This window comes from Melanaphis sacchari, unplaced genomic scaffold, assembly GCF_002803265.2.
Source record: "Melanaphis sacchari strain LSU unplaced genomic scaffold, SCAv2.0 Contig0_pilon_pilon, whole genome shotgun sequence".
Classification (NCBI taxonomy): domain Eukaryota; kingdom Metazoa; phylum Arthropoda; class Insecta; order Hemiptera; family Aphididae; genus Melanaphis; species Melanaphis sacchari.
The window spans coordinates 13168086-13189583 of record NW_020270366.1 but is presented as its reverse complement, the minus strand read 5'-3'; the positions used below and the strand labels follow the sequence as shown (position 1 = coordinate 13189583).

General features: G+C 25.6%; 1 protein-coding gene across 1 annotated transcript; it reads left to right on the top strand.

Annotated features, from left to right (window-relative positions):
• The first annotated feature begins 10 nt into the window (after positions 1-10).
• On the top strand, positions 11-20563 carry LOC112594535. The gene is made up of 2 exons (XM_025339390.1): positions 11-936; positions 19761-20563. The coding sequence occupies exons 1-2, from the start codon at positions 544-546 to the stop codon at positions 20298-20300; spliced, it is 933 nt and encodes a 310-aa protein (XP_025195175.1). The 5' UTR covers positions 11-543; the 3' UTR covers positions 20301-20563.
• Positions 20564-21498: the final 935 nt, after the last annotated feature.

Sequence of the window (21498 nt, the reverse complement as noted above, 5' to 3'; positions counted from 1 at the left end):
AGCGGCGGCGACGACGACAACTACGACCGGGTTTTTGTTTTTCCCGATGTACAAACGGAAAACATTATTTTGTTGATCGAAATCCGGTGCGCATGCGCCGCGGCAACAACGCGCCGCGGCCGGCAGTTGTTCACTAAACATTGTTTTATAACGTGAACTAAACCCAAGGCCGGTGCAGTTTGCCATCAACCATCGAAACGCGCGCCTGTTTCCGTCGGTTGTTGTGTTATTGTGCTCCTCTTGCATCTTCACTTCTTCACTTCTTCGTTGTCGATTGATCGGCACAACGATACTATTATTACATTTTTGAAATAATTATCGTTATAATTATATTTAAAATCTCCCGCCTTTGACGTTATTATTATTATTTTTGTTAGTTTAACGCCGCCGACTGACCCCGCATGCGCGTTACCCGCCACTTGTACTGTCCGAAATTCGAAACGAAAGCCCAACGGTTTTCCACTCACGTCCGTCGCACGTCGACGGAAGTCGTGTGGCGCGGTGTTGGTGCTAGTGGTCCACGAACCCTGTGCCGGGGTGGCCATGGAGTGGTACCGAGAGCAGACCATCCAGCTGATCGACTTGTTCCGGGACCGTCCTGCCCTGTGGGACACCAGTTCGGTGCACTACCGTAACAAACGTATGAAGAACGAGTCCCTGGAGCAGATCAGCGCCAAGCTCAAGTGTCCCAAGGAGGAGATCGCCAAGAAGATATGCACGTTGCGCGTGCAGTTCAGCCGGGAAAACGTCAAAGTAAAACGAGCCCGAGAATCCGGTGGCGCCGTTTACAACCCCAAGTGGTTCGGCTACCAGCTGCTGTGTTTCCTGAACGATCAGTCCCGGTACTCGTCGCAGTCGATCAACAACTGTTCGACGGGCGCCACTGCAACCCCGGGGGCGTCCGGAACAATGCCAGGTGGCGTGATCGCACATAACGTGAGTATTAGTATATTGATATATATATAGGTGATAATATCATTATGACGAAATGTTACTGTGTAACTCCGTTTGGTAATCAGCTTACAATGATACAATTATTACAATGTGGTCGATAGATTGACAACAAGCGTCAACCGGTAGTTTTCTCGTTTAACTCTATCGAGATTTACCCCCTCTCGCTTTTTTAAACACGATGACGTCTCTACAATCATTACAATCACTTATGTTTGAAGTCGCTTAAGCAAGACAGAAATAATTAGTAGTTGTTTAATCGAAATATAATTAGAGAGTTTGTGCCGTCGACATGCATATAACGGAGATGGTAATATATAAGTACCTACCCATGCTAGTTTTATTAATTTTGTGGTAGGAGGGCAGAGAGTCTTAAGGTCCTGCGATATTAAAATCAACTCTTTAAAAAATCTGTTCTGTGTGCGTATTGCGACTAGTGATTATGTTTTAATGGTAGCGGTTTTGATCTATTTTTAGCTCTTCAGGATCGAAAATCGTAGTTTGGTAGACGTATATTTTTTAATATTATATTGTATGATTTTCGGTTCTAGCTGATAATATTATCGGCGAGCGGGTTGGTACTGTTACGAGAACCGAAAACGATTTGAGGATCGCGTAAAACCGGAGAGCCGAGACGTGAAGGAGCGTTTGCAACTTGCATCGCCAGTCTCACTGCTTTGATGTCGTGTCCGTAGTTACCGTTGCCATTGCGAGATTGCAACGCTTATCGTTAAACGTAGACAGTGCGACGCTTGCGCTCAACGATTTAATATAGTAGTATCAGACCAGGGCGCTCACCCGACCATCACACGAGTGCAGAATGATTGTTCCGTCCGTTTCTGAGCACGGGGTTCGGATCGAGGCGATAACGATACCCGCGCGCCAAAAGTTTTTATTCGCGAGTTTGAAAACCATCTGGACCAAGACCGTGTATATTACACTTAATTATAAAACCTCGGCACGCATGTTCGCATATTTTCCCAGAAACACGAATTCTATTCGTATAGATTTAAAAATTACGTTTAAACCGCCACTACAGTCTGGGTTGTTTACCTGTATCAAAAAATTTAAGATTTTAGGTAGGTAATTATATCACGAATAGAGGTTCCTACTTATTGTATAATTCGTATATTGTAAAAAGTTTTGTTTATTTTTGCGTACATTTTTTAGATTGACGTCTACAGTACTTTTACACTAACCAGTAATTACTTATATTTTTTTACTGTAAATAGTATTTATGTTGTCAATACTTAAATATTTTATGATTATTGAAGTAAATTTCTATTCTCTGTTGTTGATATTTTGGTATATTATATTGTTTTAAACTACAACAAAATAAATAAAACGAGGATATTCGTCAATTTTAGTTAGTTGTAGTTTCAAATCAACTATAACATACATTATATCTGTAAGAAAATAAAATAATTAGCTAGTTTATTACCTTTTATTGTTCTACCTTACTGGTACGTTTTAGGAAACTACCATAACCTAATGTACAATTATGTCAATCTTTTTACGTAAAACTTTTTAAACTCATTCAACCCTTAAAAGTTAAAATAAATATTATACATAATCACAATATACTAGGTAGTTAACTAATTATGATTAGCTGCTATTTAACTGTACAAAAACATGTAATTGTTCTAAAAATAATAGCGGTGAATGAGTATAGTTTCTTTTGCACTTACAATTCGACAGTTGTATAATAATTTAGGTTGGCTATGAAAAAAAAAATGTATAAATGATAAATGCATCAACGTGTTGTAAGACTGAGAGCTTTAAAATTATTCACTGTGATACAAAAGACGGCAAAATCATCGCGTTCTACTTTTTAGAAATAAAATAGTTTCTACTAATATGTTTTACTCTCTGAAGTGTAACATCATTATTACACTCGCACAAGTTGTTATAAATATCCATATTATTTTGATAAAGCAGTTAAAAATCTACCGACAAGGATTCCAAGAATTTTGTGTTATAATTTATTCTAGTTAATGGTTAATATACAATCTGCCATCGGTTTTTGCGTTTACCATATTTCTCATATCATTTTTCTAAACTTTATGTCAGTTATAATTTATCATGCTTATCGATATATACAATAAAATTTGTTTCTTTTTAAGATTTATTTAATCTGTACTATTAACCACAAAAAAATATGTGATGATAGAACAAAAAAAAAAAGATTGAATATTTGAAATAAGAAGCCACCCATTAGTGACACTTGACTGGGAGTTGTTTGGTTATCTATCTATATTCAATATTCATATATAATATAAGTGTATTTTAAAATTTATGTTGACAAATAAACGATAGTATAGGTAATCGTATTCCTATTACTTATTTAAATTTCAAGCCATTAAATATTATAGTTTAATTATAAGTGCATAATATATAATATATTTTATATTTGAATCCACATATATGTCATTAGTCATTGGTCAATGGTCATTATGTATTCTAATATATTGAAAACTCTATATTGCATATTATTTTACCAATAAAAAATCGTGCACAATTTCATGATTATTATTGCATTAAAATTAAAATATTAAATAATTAATAAATTCATTATACTAAAATTTAAAATCTAATATTATAAATTTTACAAAAAAAAAAACCTTTTACGTTAACTGAGCATCCCATAAATATGTCATTTTCGTGATTAAAATTGTTGACGAAAAGTCGTCGAATTCTTGCGATCACTCTTTTTCTTCTCACCATTTTCAAACTTATCATTTCGACTTATTCTTCAGATGAAAACTAATGAAGCGACATGATAAGTGTTTTCACACAACTGACGTTCAAGTAATTATTATAAACTAAAAATACCATAACTTATAGTAATCATGTTTATGTAATATAACATAGAAATTCTATAAAATTGTAATAAGTTATGCATATGTATATTATATAACTAAAGATAATAAACAAAATATAATGAATGGGTGGGCTTAACAGTTTTAGTCATTCTATAATAACCATTTTGGCTAGTACACTATTTTGGTCACTAATGTAAATTTACACCATTATAAAAAAAATTTTAAATAAATAAATATTATATTGGTATGTTTATTATTATAACTGCCTAAAGTTATTAAAATAAACGCTAGTGAATTTTTAACACGAGTACATACGTGATACGTATACCATATACTACTACGTTTCAGTCAGGTTTGGAAAAAAAGTTTTCTTTAAATAATACAAAACATAAACTTTATTCGTTTAAAACGTTGTTTTTTTGTTTTAAACGTTTTTCCAAATGACTTTAAAATGTTTTAAACAATATATGAAAAAAATTCATAATACAATGCGTTGTTTCAAATGTATTATGTAGGTAGATACTTAATAAAGTAACATCGTTCTTATATTATCGACATCATGGTTGTATATACCGTGATCTGCAAACAAAGCGTGTATTTTATAGAAAAAAATTACCGTAAAATTGTACATTTATTTTTAATCGTTTATTAAAACTTTTAAACGTTTATGTGTAAAGCACTAAAGCATTTCAAACAAAACCATTTGTTTTAACACATTCCAACCCTGGTTGCAGTACACACACACATACACTGCACATAACTCAACTATATGAAAATACTTAAGTGATAATATTAACAGACAGTAGAAGTTCTATAGTCTTTTTTAGGTATTTACTATAAACAGGTAAAATATTTTAGAAAGATCATAATTTTATAGCTATGCAAACAGCTGATTTGTGAATAATACAATTTTACATTGATGACCAAATAGTGTATTGGTCAAAAATGGCCAGAAATTACAAAATGGCTGAATAAAGGAAGGCTCATTTTAGCCCAAGTATGTAGACCAAAATTAATTCCATTATAACGACCTTTTAGTAATAATCGAAAAGTTGTAGTATCGCTTGTTTTATTCTTTAAATCGTAGTAGTTGATACCTCATTCTAGTTTTACTTACTATAATATCATTAATATCACTTGAGCTCGTACCAGGACCTAACATTTTGTTTGTTTTTAGCAGATCTCGTTATGATTTCTATTGACTTACATTATATATATATATTGAACATTGGTGTAACATAAGAAGTTCTCTCCCCTAGTTCAAGTCGGAATCCTTACTTAAAGAAAAAACTATCATGAGTTCGATGTGTAAAACATTATATAATATATTAATATTGTAAATATACTTAGCTTATGTTTAAGAAAAATCATAACATTCATTAGATCGACTATGACTTAAAACAGATTCAGTGATTTGGCTAGGTTTAATAAGGTTTAACAATTGTAGAAAAATAATTATCTACATAGTAAGATTATTGATAGGCGCAATAAATGACCACGGAAAAAAAATCCAACAAAAAAAAAACTCACAAAAATAAAAGTCCATGCGCGAGTGCCATATAATAGTTCTATTTAATATTTTATTGATTTTAGGTACTGTAACATAATAATAATAACTTATACATTATAATCGTGGTACGTAATTTGTCAATTGTCAGATAATTTTCGGTAGGTAGTTCATTTTCATGAAAATTTTATTTGATAATTTTTAATTAAAGAATTAAAAATTTAATAATTAAAGTACACATAAAGTTATTAAATTAATCGTGTTTAATCCATCTATTAAATGAAATAGTCTCTAAGAAATTTTCAATTGTACTTTATATTCTTAACTTCTGAAAATACTCATTTGAATGAATAAAGTACAATATTTTTTAATTTATATTGGTTAGTACTCAACAATATAAATTAAATTAATTGTCAAAATGGTTATCAATAGCTGGGTAATAAAAAGTAAAAGAAACAAATGAAATACAAAGCTCTTATAATTAAAAAAAAAATTGTCGGTGTTTTAAGTTTTTTTCCATGGATTTTTTACTGGGATTTTATGATGATGTATAAACTATAGTTTACAAACATTTGTATCTAAATATAGGCGTTGTAAAATTTATATTATTCTTTATTTATTGCTTACATCTTATTTTCAATGACGAGGGGAACATTTTTACCCGATAGTTTATTTTTAACTTTGGTTTTATAAAACTCCCTATAATTTCTGTGACTACTAAACTAAAGTAATGTTAATAATTGTGAAATTAAGGGCTTTATCCCCACAGATTATTTTGAATTTTAGTTTTCTAAAACTCAAACCCCTCTAATTATTAAATCCTAGTTTACTCACGATATCACAATACATACAATTTGAGTACATAGCTCCGCCTGGATTTAATTTCTATTTCTACCTTTTCGTAAGTATTTTTAACCTTTAGGGTGGAAATGAAGATATTGTGAGTTGTGATAAATAGTACTAATAAGTAATATTACTAATTATTATATGTTTATCAATGGTAAGTGTTTATCAAAAATTGTTCAGTATGTCTATTTTAAATAAACATAATATGTTGAAAAATTCTAAATTTTAATTAATAAAAAAGTAATTTTAATTTTAATAATATTGTTACCTACCCAAATAAAATAAAATAATTATACATTTATTTAACCACCTGTGTCGTTTTTAGTTTACATTTCTCTCCAAAAATCTGAAAATTATTTAAAACATAAATTACATTGAATTAATTGGGCAAGTCAAAAATCTTCTTACCTCACTAATAACTGAAATGGCGCCAATGAGCCTCCTCACAGTAGTATATGGCAAAATATGTTATTAACCACACAAACCCCCCTCCTATTTTTTAATATTCTTAGCCCACCACTGATTACGAAAAATTAGAGATAATATATAAGTGCAAAATTGTATGATAAAATATTATTTTAATATACCTATCCTTTAAAAAATAAAGCTTGAAACTTACTCCAAATATTAATTTTATAAATGTGATAAAAAATATCATAAAATATAACCACTTTTCAGAAATGTAAAAAAATTACTGTTTTTTTTTTTTTTAATCTAACATAATAATAATACAATATTCTCTTATATTTGTTTTTATTATTATTTTTATACACAAAAACAAAAACTTTCATTTAGAAAATGTATACTCTTTTAACATCTTAAAAAGTTCGATCCTTGATATTTCAAGTAGTTTTCTTAAGCAAAAATGAAAATTATTGAAAATAACCTAACATTGCATGTTTATAAAGTTAATACTTATTACTTATATTTTAATAAAAATAATATTTTGGGCAGGTAGTACAAAAAATAACATGTAAAACTTGGTTAAATTTCTCAACGTATTTGTGTTACGACTTCTACTAAAATTTGTTCTTTTCTTTTTAAATCTATAGATTCCATCAATATCATTATACTACTTGTTTTACATCCAAGGTATTATATTATATTATATTATAATAATATAATATGTAATAATATTTCCACAATAATTTTGATAGTTATGATGAAATTATATATATGTAATACATAAAATACGGCTTTATTCTAAAATGTCGTATACATTATAATATTAATCACTAATTAACTAAAATATTGTATACATTTTTCCACGAGACGGATTTTTTCAACATTTTATTATAAATTTATAACCTACTCCAAATAACGAAAAACTTGGACACTTGAAAAATTTGGCGTTTACCATTTTATCAGTCCGAGTATCTATTCCGTGCAATAGTGTAAACAATCCAACCAACATTTGGAATTATATTTTTAAATGAAATACGTAATTCCATAAAAGTTATCAAATGCATAATACATTATTTTAGTCGGTATTTTATATTCATTTCGTTAGACATACATAATATACTGGTTTATTTATTCGCGTTTCAAACCTAACAGCCCGCTATAAAATTGCTGCCTATTAAATTTTAATACACGTTTAACTTTATATATATATATGATTATAGTTTCCGATCGTTGCTATTTATTTTAACAAATAACAAACAAGTTTTATATATATGTTTTGATAGTCGTTAAATTGTGTTGTCTTTGTTTCGTTTTCATTAATATAAAACTAAATGTTTACTATATTATACAGTTTCCTATAACCTTAACAGTGACTCTTTAAATGTTTAAGTTTAATGAAATTCGAAAAAAAGTTTGTGAATAAATATACGAAAAAGAAATTTTGGAACTAAATCAATATTGTATTTAATTAGTCAATGTGAATAATATCATCTTTTTAAACTTAAAGTTCAACAAAACCTAACCTAATTCAACCTAAATGTATTTAAAGTTTAGATACGCAGAGTGGAGTGGCACGGGGCCAAGGGTATTTAAAAAATGTTGGTTTACTACTCCATACGTCTTAAATTTAAATACTTTTTAATTACTATTTTAATAAATCATAATTTATTGAATAGAATATTGTCAATTATAAAGAACGTAAAAGATTTAAATGATTAAGAATTATAACGATGAAAACTAGAAAAATTTTGTTTTACATAAATAACTAAAATTATGTTAATAAAATATTTTCATTAACGTTAAAACTTTTCAAGATGATCAAAGTTGTTAAAATAACCACTCTGTATTGTATTTCAGACAGTTTTCTGTACTTATTTAAGTGTTAAGTTTTAATTTATGAATTAGGTTGGTACATTTTCAGATTATGTATTTTTATTATAATTATGTAATATTAATAATTATTCCTTAATTATTAGTTATCTTAAAGTTTATTTACGGTTATTGTTTATTAATAATCAGCGATACATAATTGATTCGATTCATAAATAAACAATGTGTATGATTGGTTAAGTCTTGCGGTGTACTAAGTTAAATTGGGTTATTAATAGTATCTAACTATTAGTAAATAACAATTTTATGAGATATAGGTATATGTTATGTTTTAATACATGCTAATTCAATTCCACTCCATTAATTATTGCATTATCTAGTTTAAATTAAAATTAATTTTGTTTAATTATAAAGTTTTGTATTTTCGTATACCCTAAATTCTGGTTATAGAAAGTATTTAAAAATAATAATTATAATTCATTGAATAATTATGTTGTGTTAAGTTATTTTTGTTGTTCATGCCACTTATTTTTATTTTTATTCCAATATCATACTTCTTTGATTTTCTAAAATAAAATAAATATAAATTTAACATTATTTATTATTATTCATTATAAAATTGTTTTTCAGGTAAACAAATTCGGTTTGTTTGAATTTTGCTATTCCTTCTATCGTTTGTAATTAACTAATCACTGTATAATATACTCTATACACAGTCTTAAGAGATTGATTTATGCTGAATCATTTCTATCTCCACGACCTCTGGTCAAACTGCTAAATTTGTTTGAAAAAATGTATTATTTTATATAATTTATGTAATAGGTGTAGTTAAAGCAGTTAAAAGAATGAGATCTACATACCCAAACAAAATTAACTATTAGGTATTCATTAATTTAAAAATTCTTTTACATCAGTGTAATTATTCTCATCTAATTACAAACTATAGAAATTTTGAATACGATCACTACTATTTGTTTTATAGTAAGTTAAGAGATTGGATATTTCTTATATTTCTTTAAATACTCTATCGTTAATATAGGTAGTATTTTTATATACTATAAAAATGTTGCATTTCTTATCGTCCACTCAATTTTGTATCGGCGTTTGTATTTCCTTTCTTTTTGTTTGAATAAACAGCCTATAAACCTACAAAACACAGGTGAGAGAAACAGGTATTTCGAATTTTAATTTCTGAGTCTACAATAGCTTTAAGCATGATATTGCTGTTTGATGTACATTTAAATAACAAACAATAATCAACTATTATTTTCTTTTATTTAAACTGTTTAGTACTTTTTAATTTTTTTTAATGGACAGATAGCGACACAGGTGTATTACTATTTTCGTATTTTACCTGCCTTAACGTCATATGTGTAAAAAACATTTTTTGTGCAAATACCGATACGATACTTTTTAACTTTTCTACCAGAAAATAAAAAATATTGTAAATACATAATCATTATTTTTTTATAAGTATTCAAAAAATATTTTTACAAAATTATTAAAATTAGAAATTTAATGAATATATGTGCAAAATGTTATACAATGGCTTATTAATTTCTAAGTCTAAAGCCACGTATATTCATTTGTATATACAATATACATATATTAATAATATGTGCTATGCAATTTATAATTTCACTATAATTTTCATTCATATTGAATAGATCCCAAAATTACACTTTATGTTCCGAATTTTTTCGGAATAAAAACTCGATTACATTTCAAGAAAAAAAAAATCATATATTTTTTACGACTTGGTGTAGACACCCCGATTCCTAGCCTATAAATTGTCCATGATTACATGCCAAAAGTATTAGGTTCCTTATTATTTTTTGGGGGGGTTAAGATATTTTTTACACATTTTAATTTAATTTAAGAAACTTAAATTAATTTAATTTTTTATGTAAAAATTTTGAAAAAATAAAAGCACTTGATTACTTATTTCTTATAAATTATATTCCACTACTTCGATGCATTAGTTTTCACTACTCATACTTATTGATAGTAAATAAATCGTAGTCGGATTCTCAATTATTATTGAAATTAAAATAAAATACGGTTTCCCCACCGTTACCACAGTAATTTTATAATTGTATATTTATTTTATACTATCGTAATCGATTCGATTGTCGTTTGTCACTTAAAAATTTTGAACTGTAGAACAAATGTCAAGGACGCACTCTAACTGTTTAATATAATTTTTCAATAAACTACAGATGCACTCAGACTATGAAAAAAATATAAATTAAAAACTAAATGCACTCGAAATATTTCCCTCAATATACGACCATAATTAGTGCATATTTCATGTATAAAGCTTCAGTGGATAACTGAAAGAAATATCTTGTATAAAAATAACGTTGTTGTCATATTCGGAAAAAATAACTTTTTCTTATCATATTATCATTTATCCTTATATATTTTTTTTTTTTTGGAGTTGCAGATACTTTCTTTTTTTAACCTCAAAACATTATGTATCAGCCACAACCCATAAGTGTGATTTTTACAATGGAAATAACTCTTATAACATTTTAATAGTTAACAATTTGATTTAACTAAATTTTTAAAAGTTTAAACAAGTATTAAAAAAATACTAATTGATGAACAATTAAATTAGGATAACAGAGATGGATAAGTAGATATTATTCCTATTGGCCTTGACTATTGATGACCCCAAAACTCAGAAAAACAATAAGCATGCAATTTTTTTATAAATGTTATTAAAAAATTAACTATTAAGCTTATAAAAATAAAAAAGTACAATACTTAAATTATTTGGCAATTGGAAATGTTTTTTACTACATTTTCAAAGTGTTATTTTCATTCCAATAAGATATAAATAGTTTTTCTTTTATGCCTGATAAAAAACATTTCCGTTAAAATTTTCGTAATTTTCATGGTTAAAAACGAAGGTTTGTGTGTGACATTAATATAATATTTATGTGTAGTCTTTTAAACTTTTCGCCTTCAATCCCTGATTTAAAATTGTTTAAGTAAATATTCTTTATCCCCAGCATCGCAAAAATAAGCTTCTTTATTATTTCTGTATGTATAATATAAAAACATTTTTATTTTCATTTTAATATTAAAATTTATATTTTATAGTGTAAAAACTACTACTATATTATGATTTGTAGATAGTATAGTTTTAACAGTCTTAAATTTTTTTTTTCATTCAGTTATGTAAACAGCTGTTTAACATTTTTTGAAACAAATATTATAATTTGTATGAAATTGACATCAATAATAATATTTTAAACATTCAACATAGTTTCAAATTAAATTTAAGAGCTGCTATATGTAAAAGATTAGACTAGAAATTATTACCTATACTATTATATGTGTGTATTGGTTACTAATTATTCATATTATTCATACTTAACCATTAAAATCATAATAATAAAAATATGAAACTTGTTACGTATAGAAATATGTTACTCTACAAACAATTTCAAACACCAATACCTATAGTTACCTATATTATTTAGCTTTAATATTAGCTTTTTATTTATAATCCTTTAGCTATATTATATAATGTTATTTATGTATACACATATGTATACGATTGCTATTTTTTTTGTGTTATGTAAAGTATATTATGTACAATGTTGGTATATATGCATATCATGTTACCTATTCTATATATTATATACCTACTAAAATAAAACTCGCGTTTGTAGATTGAACACGAATTGTATATAATTCTAAAATTCAAATTATATTTTAAGAATAAAATAAAAATGTTATAATATTTTAAATACTATTCATGTCTGTAAATTCATATATTATTGTTAATTAATATAGGGCAGAGAATTATATAAGAGGTAAAATTGGAAAAATAAGCATACCATTCTACTAAATTTATATGAAATAAAAAATCAAAGTAAATAGTTATAAATTTAAATTTATGAAACTAAATCTTTATTATCCTTATGAATTACGTTATTCTGCAGTATTATTCCCTGATTCCGCAAATAATATTATTAAAATCATTTATTTTTACCTGAATGTGTTATGAAACGTATACAATATATATACTATAATTTGTTAATATATACATAAATAAACAATAATTTAATATAAAACTCTATTAATAAACACTTGTCTTGTATTAATTAAAATATAATTTAAATTATTTAGTTGAATAATATTCTAAGTATACTGTTTAAAAATAAAATTATAATAGTTTTCACTTTACACAACGACAATGATGATATAATATGTAAAATTTAAAGATAATACATCATACATACTATAAAGCTTATGAAAAACCAATATAGGTACAACATGTTAATTTTTAGGCAAATATATTTAATTTATTTGTTGTAAATAATAAACCAACTATATGAAGATATTTAGTGGTCGAAAACTCGTAAGATTGACCACAAAAATTCATTAAGTTTAAAAGTAATAAGAAAGTATCTATAATTATTTTTCTATTTTATTTGATCCTATACCTTATTTATATTCTAAATTCTATAACAAACTTAGTAAGGTTTTAAACTTATACCTATATATATATATGTATAAATTATTTGAAGGTTAACAATTTTATAACCACATTAGTCAAAACTAAACATATTTTTTCGTCGCTTATTCTTTGTTTTCTTGTTTTACCACAAATTTTAATGAAATGAATTGTTTCTATCATCGTCAACTACCTAATTGTTAAGCTCAATAAAATTTACTTATCAATATCGTACTACAGAAATTAACTTTTTTGGCAAGTATTCTATGTTTAAGACAAATAGCAATATGAATATATTCAAAAATATTTTTTGTATACATTATGATGTATGATTCATTATCAAAACGTATTTTTATCTTAATTCTTCAAACCGAAAATTATTCGTTTTTATCATTCTTTCGATTCACTATTCTTTATGTATAAATTAATTATCATAATATGGACATACATTTAAATCAATATTGATCGTTTTAGCAATATTGTAGGTATGCGATATAACTAAAATTAAAAACATCTTAATATAAGTTATGATTTAAAATAACTGGACTTTAAACTATAACAGTTTTCTTGTTTTATGTTAATATTATTTTGTTTTAATTAACCAAGTGTTTAAAAAGTTTGATTAATAAATATCAATATTATAAAAATGTTATAATATTCATTCTTTCTAAAAAATATACTAATATGTGAATTCTTTAATATAATCTACCTATACTTTATGTTATATCATTAAAAAATTAACTTATCTATATTTGGTTACATTTAATTTTTTTAGGTAGAATATTTGCATTGGCCATTGTTGTATAAACTGTATTTTGTATACTATAGACTATAGTAGTATAGTTGCTATGCTATTGTCTATTATTTATGTATCTATAGAATCCTTGTTTACTACGAAATATAAATTACTAATTACACGATTTAAATAATTAAATCAGAAATTTAAACTTTTTTGATTAAAATAAATGGTTTTAAAAAAAAAAAAAATTATAGTATGTTTATTGAGGTAATAATTAATTGTTTGACTAATTGTACTTCATTAATAATGTCAGTTTATTTTTCAAAACAATTTTCACTCTACAGTAGTTTGAAATTTAGCGTTTACTCATTTTATTAAAACCCAGTTTTGTTAGATTACGTATTTGTATAAGTAACTAAAAACCCAATTTTATTTATTAATCATTCTAAACTTAATAAATTTATAATAATGACATAAATATCTACAGTTGATGGGTATTTTTTTTCATTGTTTGAAATTAGAACAATTTAATTGTTAATTATTTAAAGAAACAAAAAGTTTTCACAATACTATGTATATTGTTATTTTGAATATATTATATATAATTTAACTAATTTTATTTCATACGAATAACATGGTAGGTAGTTTTTTTTATGAACCAATTGAACCAAAACCTAACCTAACCTACCGAAATAATATAGTGGCTAATTATAGTGATATTAAAGATGCACTGCTTAATAAATGGCTAAATCTTTTAAAATTTTGTGTGTAGGTTACTTAGAATTCTAGAATGTTGACATATTTTATCAATACGTGTATTTTAGGTAATATTTTTTTCATTGTAATAAATTATTAAGGGTTGATTTTTACCTTTTTGTCTTTTTTTTTAATAGGTTTGTGCTTGATTCTAACAATTTTTTAAATAAAAGCAAATTTATAGGAAGTCATATACATCCATTAATTGTTAATTCTCATGTGGAGTTTCTTCTCTACCTAGTATATATTTTCAGAACCTTTTGAATATAATTCACAATCTTTAAATCCTAGTTGTCGATGTCTCTAAATCCCAACACACAAATATTCTTCAATACTTTCAATAACCATTCATTATATTAAAACGCAATCTTAATATCACATTCTGTCGTATTTTATTAAAAAAAATATATTTATGTATTAAATTATTAAATGTATAAACAATATTCGCTATTTACGATAATTGCCGTAAATACGGTAATTACAAGTATAATATTAAATTCTGATAAAAACAATAAATATGTTAAGTACATATGCGTTTATGATTGCAGTCATCGAAATATTTTGATGACTTGATGAGTAATAAATTTGTTATAATAGAAATAATGAATTTAAGCAGGTACATGTAAAGTTATAAGTGAGAGAAATATATTTGATGATCGAGTTTGAAATAATTTTGTTTCTGTAACTTTTTATAATTAATTGATGTTATAGACCTATAGTTTAAATTTAAAATTAATCATTTTTGTAACATTGTTAATAAGTTATATAATATATTAATGCCATGACTTTCAACTTTTAAAATCATCATAAAATACATAAATTACAAGTATAAATAGGATCGAGGAATGTAGATAAAATAAATGTTTTTATAACATTGACCCACTCAAAAAAACCTTATAAGCACATTATTTTTATTTAATTTAACTATTGTTCTAAAAATATATAGTAATTATTAAGATTTTAAGAAAATAATAATTAATTTCATTAAATATAATATTATATTAATTATATTTTATGTATAAATAATGTATAATATTAATGCTAGTTTAAAATTTATTTCACAATATTACGTGACCTTTATAGCTTCTTTTTCTATATCAATCGTATAACAACTAATGTAACGATCGTAATTAACAAACAAAAAAATTACGATAGGCATAACACTAAAAAATATAATTAAAAAAATTACTAGTACCGCAAAGGCAATTGTAGGAAAAATCAATGCGCAATTTTCGTAGCGTCTCTCCCATTGTGTCGTCACACAAGTTCCCCTAAAAACCTTATCAATCTATTACCATATTATAATGCATTATACGTAGACTAAGAATTAAACGAAAAACACTATTAAACTAAATGTAATTAAAAATATAATCGATTAGATTTGTTTTTTATTAGTGATGAACATGAACGAATTTAAATCTTTGACTAGCCATTTGACACATTTACTATAATTAGAGATAGGATTTTAATTCTCTTAAAATCCTTTAAATTTTATGTTTTTATGTCCTTAAAAATACAAAATATTCTTTTAATATTCTGTAAAAACAAAAAATATATTTATTAAAATTATTCAGTTTAAATTTACTTAATTAATTTGGTTTACAATAACAGATTAAATTTATTTTATTTTGTTTTGTTTACAATAACAATTAATTTGGCAAATAAAAATAATACTATTATGTAATACTATTAAATATTAACTATTTATTATTTTCTTTTAAAAAATACTTACAAAAATAAAAATGTACTTTTTTATGGATTGTAAATATATCTTACTCCCATTTAAGTACATACAATAATATGTAAAATTATAATTCGACCTCTAACTATGACTAATGCGAATCGTTTTATAAGAAATTACATAATATGTACACTGTACAATTCAAATGAACGAAATATTGACATTTTTCAAAATGCGTTAATTTAAATTAAATTAATGCTATTTATTATTAATTAATAATGATATGATACATTTTTTTTTAACCTTGTTCATTTGTTTCTTTGGTCATAAAAGATGTTACAAACCGTAATAATCATGATATAAAACTCATTAAAATGTCTTTTTTTATTTTGCCTAATTTATTGTAAATTTCGATAGTCATCGTGATTGTTACACACTTACGATTTCTTATGCTAAAATATCTAAGTATCTTATACGATTATACGAGCATAATATTATGTATGCATATTAAGTACCTAAATACTATACAAACATACAGTATTTACTTATGCATATGAATAAATATTTAATATTTATAGTTATTCCTAAATGCTTTGACCTAATCTACGGGGTAGGTTTTAGAAAATGTTGAAAACGAAAATAAAGTGAACAATCTCTCAGTCCCCAAGTAAAATACTTAAATACTTATGCACTAAATACTGCATGATGATCGATATCACCTCTAAACGCGGCTGATAAATTATGTGCATTCGACTGAAAACGTTTCTTTAAAATCCAAAAAAAAACATAAAACAATTTTCTGACTATTCTGGAATCGGGAAGATACTGGATTATTTTTTTATATCACTATGACATTCACTATAAATATGAATGGTGCCGCAAATTTGTCGCTATTGAACCATTATTTCAAAGCAACTTCGGCTCATAAATTTCAGTTTTTTTTTATTTTGGTCGTCAGCTGAACGGATTTCAAACGAGCCGCAAACGAATCAACAATGACGAATGATCACGACAATGACCGATAGAAGATAATACCCCGTGTGGATTAATTTCAATGAAACTACTACAGGTATAGGAAAATCCAAACGGGCCGTGTATAAAGAGTAAGGACTGTAAATTGTCAACAGTCACATTAATTGAAAGGATGATAAAACACATTGTTTGTACACTGTCCATTAATGAAAACAAAATATTTAAAGAAAAGTTTAGCATTGATTAAAAAGATAATTGCATAGCAAGTACCTAGATACAAATTTTCGAAAAGATTCATCATTAGGTTTCAATTTTGAACACGGTAACTTGAATAATAAAAATGAAAATATTAGAACTTACCATCAGTTAGTAATATAATATAGGATCTGAAAACTATATCTGTTTATAATTTACGATTATATACGTATCTAATTAAGGAAAATTCAAATATGGAGTACCCATATGACCACTGACCAGTATCATTCAATCATTACTTTTATAATAGGTATTATAATTTATAATAAAACATTATAAAACCAAAGGTCATTTCATTTAATATAAAACTTTATGTTTAATTATTTTATTTACAGTGTCCAAAAGTACAAAATGATGTATTTTTGTCATTGTTGATAAATTACTCTGATAAACAGAAATTTAAAACACATACCTTATAGAATTATAAGTTTAGAAAAAATAAACTTGATGCGATCAGATAGCAAGGATGATTTATGTAACTGATACTCTTAAAATAATCAAACATCCAAAGTTCAAAGCAATGATTCAACTTTTATAGCCTGGATACAAAATGCCAAATGGTTTCAATAGAACCAATCAATTAGCAAGTAAAATTCATAACAAACATTTGTGTAATGCATGCTATTTTTGTAAATCTGTATGTATGCTCATTGGAGGATGGTCAAGTTTTGTGTGTAAAATTGACAATTTTTTTATTGAGAAACAAACCCAATTGATTGTTTTGACACAAAGACCAATCATGTGATTTAATTGTAAAATCTACATGGCAAACAATTATAATAAATTGCAAAGATACTACTTTAGTGACCAGTTCAGACTATTGTCTATTATATTATGCATAATATTAATAAAATTTAGGTAACATGTTAATTTGGAAACTATTGTCTACAGTTGTGATTTATAGACATTAAATTTCAATTTTACTTTATATTGACCTAACAATAAATAATGTAAGAATAATAAATGTATTTATTTTGTTTCATACTCTATATAGTCAACTTGTTTCATCCAATAAATCAAATGTATCATTTCAATTTTTAGTGTTAAAATATTTGCAAGCCATTTTTAAATCAATACCCATTACTAGGCCTTTAATTATAATTTATAAGTAATATCAGTATATTATTATATTAGTATGTTACACAATGTGTAGTAAACAGGTTATAAAATTTAAACAACAAGTAACTAAAAAATGCAATTTTTTTAATGTGAAATTATTAATTTTTACATTTTCTCATTAATATTGTATCATGTAAAAATTATCTTTTATTATTGTTTACTTTTTGTAATATAATATATTACTGTTGTTAATTATTTCTTAGTCATTTGTTAATTTTAAATCACAGTAAAACTCTAGTAAAAAAATTAAAAATCAAATACTAACTCAATACCTATCTGATCTAAAACACATACCTATCAGCATATTTGTTTTATTTTAGTTAAGCCAATAAAAGCATTTCCAATAAAAAAAAAAAATGAGTACAAATACAGCATAACTTTCCTTCTCTCAAAAATAATTAATAAATACAAAATAGCCCACCTGCTTTCAGTATTTGAATGTTTTAATAAGATGTAATAAAAAAACTCTAAATATATTTTAAAAAATGAAATTCAGTAGATTTGTTTGAATCTTCATCAAAAACTAGCAAATACTAACAAAAGTATGTCATAAAAAAAAATCTTTACTTTTGTCAAGTCCAGTTTATTGTACTGTTATACTATGTTGGAGAAATAATTTAAATATAGCACTCTCTAATAAATAAATTATAAACCAAGACAATGTAGTATTAGAAAGATCATATTTTAAATGATTATCACACCTAAATACTATTTAATTAGATTATAATTTGAAGGAAAAAGACTAGGAAGTTGTAAATTTGATAAAGACAAAGCTTTAGAATATGTAAGAATACCATATCCTAAAATAATACTTAATATTATTAAATTTAGTATTGTGATGCAAAAATTTGCAAAAATGTTTGTATAGTGTATAGGCGTGAAGTATTGGGAAAAATTAAACAGACCAATTAAGTGAGCAGATGTTCTAGTTAAACAAACAGCTATACTTGGCTATAGCTAGTTGTTTAAGGAATGTACATGATTCAATTTTCTAGTTTTAGTATTATACAGTTAAGTAAGAAATAAATTTTTTAGAAACTGAAAATAATTTAAACTCAAATGTATAATATAATTATCAACATGTTGAAACTAAAGTTAATTTTAAATAGAAAAATTAGGTAATAATTATTATTTATTAATATACAATGTATAAAAAAACTTGTTTATTTACTTGTCAGAAGTATTTTAGTTTAATATTGGTAGTTATTATATATTATGTTAAAAAAGTGTTATTATTTTCAAGATATTTTGTTTTTAACTATTCATTACGTTAATAATAATTTTATGTGATAAAAATAAAATAGTACATTTTTAAATAAATTCACCCTACAAAACTAATACACAATAAATCAAATTATTGTACATATCTTAAAGTCATATTAACATATTATTATGTTATGTTTTAGCAAGCAGACGTAGAAAATCAGCATTATAATTGGAGTCAAACATCTGAGGACAGTTATGCAGAAGCAAATGACACAAATGCAAGTGGCTATGAGGCAGACAGTGTGCTTGCTTCAATGATGCACGAGTCCATGGACGACTACCACAACCAAGAACCAATAGTGGATGTACAGGAGCCACAAACATGGTCATCGTGTAGAAAATATCGTGGTATGCAACCAGTAACAGGTGGAGATTATTCAGAAGATGATGGTGGAGGCTATAGTAGCAGAAAGATTATGCGAATGTCTAGACTGGATGCACCATCTGATGAATTCAATACATTCTCAGATTATGTGGCTGAACGGATGCGTAACCTTAAAGCCGACAAAGCTCTACAGCTAATGGCTCGACGAGACATTGAACAAGTGTTGTTCAAGTATGAAATGAAGTTGTTGGAGCAGAAGAGAGACTCACAACAGCACCAACAACCTGACACTGAGGCGGCAACCACGTCAAAGTCTATTTCACCATCACCCATCAGCGACCTGGAACAACAGTAGACCAAATATTTTGCGTTATAGTGTTATCCGTGACAATGTTTATTAGGTGATAATAACTAGTCGTTCAGGACCAGCATCCATTTCTGTACATTGTTTAAAATAATATTAATATTGAATAATGCTACTGGGGAACTATTAATGCTCATGTTAAGCCTAAAGTTATATATATAATATTTTAGACATTTGTATACAGCCAATACGTTTTGTTTACAATACTATGTAAACTAAAAGACAATTTATATACATAATTTTTGATTCCTATATATTTTTATTATTATTAAATGTATGTATTTCTAATAAAACATTTTGAAATGTGAGTATGATTTTGATTACAAACAAAAATTATCTTGTCAAATAAAATTGACCTATCCTGAAAATCACATGTATCTAATTCTTGTATAGGCAATATTTAAACAAGAAAAATCTCTCAGCTGTAACTTGTACATACATATTAATCATTCATACTATATAAAAATTATATAACTATTAGTTAATAAATTAATGGTTAAAACTAAATGAGTCCTATTACGTGGGTACACTAAAGATAAGTATTACAAGTTTTTTTTTATAAATTAGTCTTGATAATGTACCTAACTAATATATAATTTAAAATCTAATTTGATAATTTATATCAAGTATTTAATTTTCAATCATTGTATAAATTAAACGAATAAGACTATTCGAATATAATATAACTATACATGTAATTTCCTGTTTTACATAATCGTAACAAAATTGTATAAAATTTGCAAACTGTCACCATTTATCTAACAATATTTGATATATTATTTTTTCATTTTTGAACAAAAACCATTGTAAAATATCATTGATGATCGTTATTCAAAAATAAATTTGATTATGTATGCTTTTGGGGTAAGCTACGAGACATGGAAGAACTGATTTTCCTAAGTGACTAATCATAATTATCTTATAAATTAAAACAGCACAAAATACAAGTATAAATAGGTACATAACAATATTTTACAATACCTAAGTCTTAAAATCACAGATGCTATGACATTCTTTTAATTGTAAATAAAAGATAAAAACAGTCATACTTAATGTATATGAGATTTATTAATTTAATTATTTTTAAATAAAAATATGCAAGGAGTAATTATTCTATTGTGAACAAAGCAATATTTATCTTAATTCTTAGGAATCATCAGAAATTTTCAAATTATTTTCTTAACATTTT

Bases quoted from the DNA above. Each gene is read 5' to 3' on its own strand.
- LOC112594535 (XM_025339390.1), top strand. From the start codon at position 544: ATGGAGTGGTACCGAGAGCAGACCATCCAGCTGATCGACTTGTTCCGG. The intron at 937-19,760 runs GTGAGTATTAGT...GTTATGTTTTAG, and splicing joins GTGGCGTGATCGCACATAAC to CAAGCAGACGTAGAAAATCA.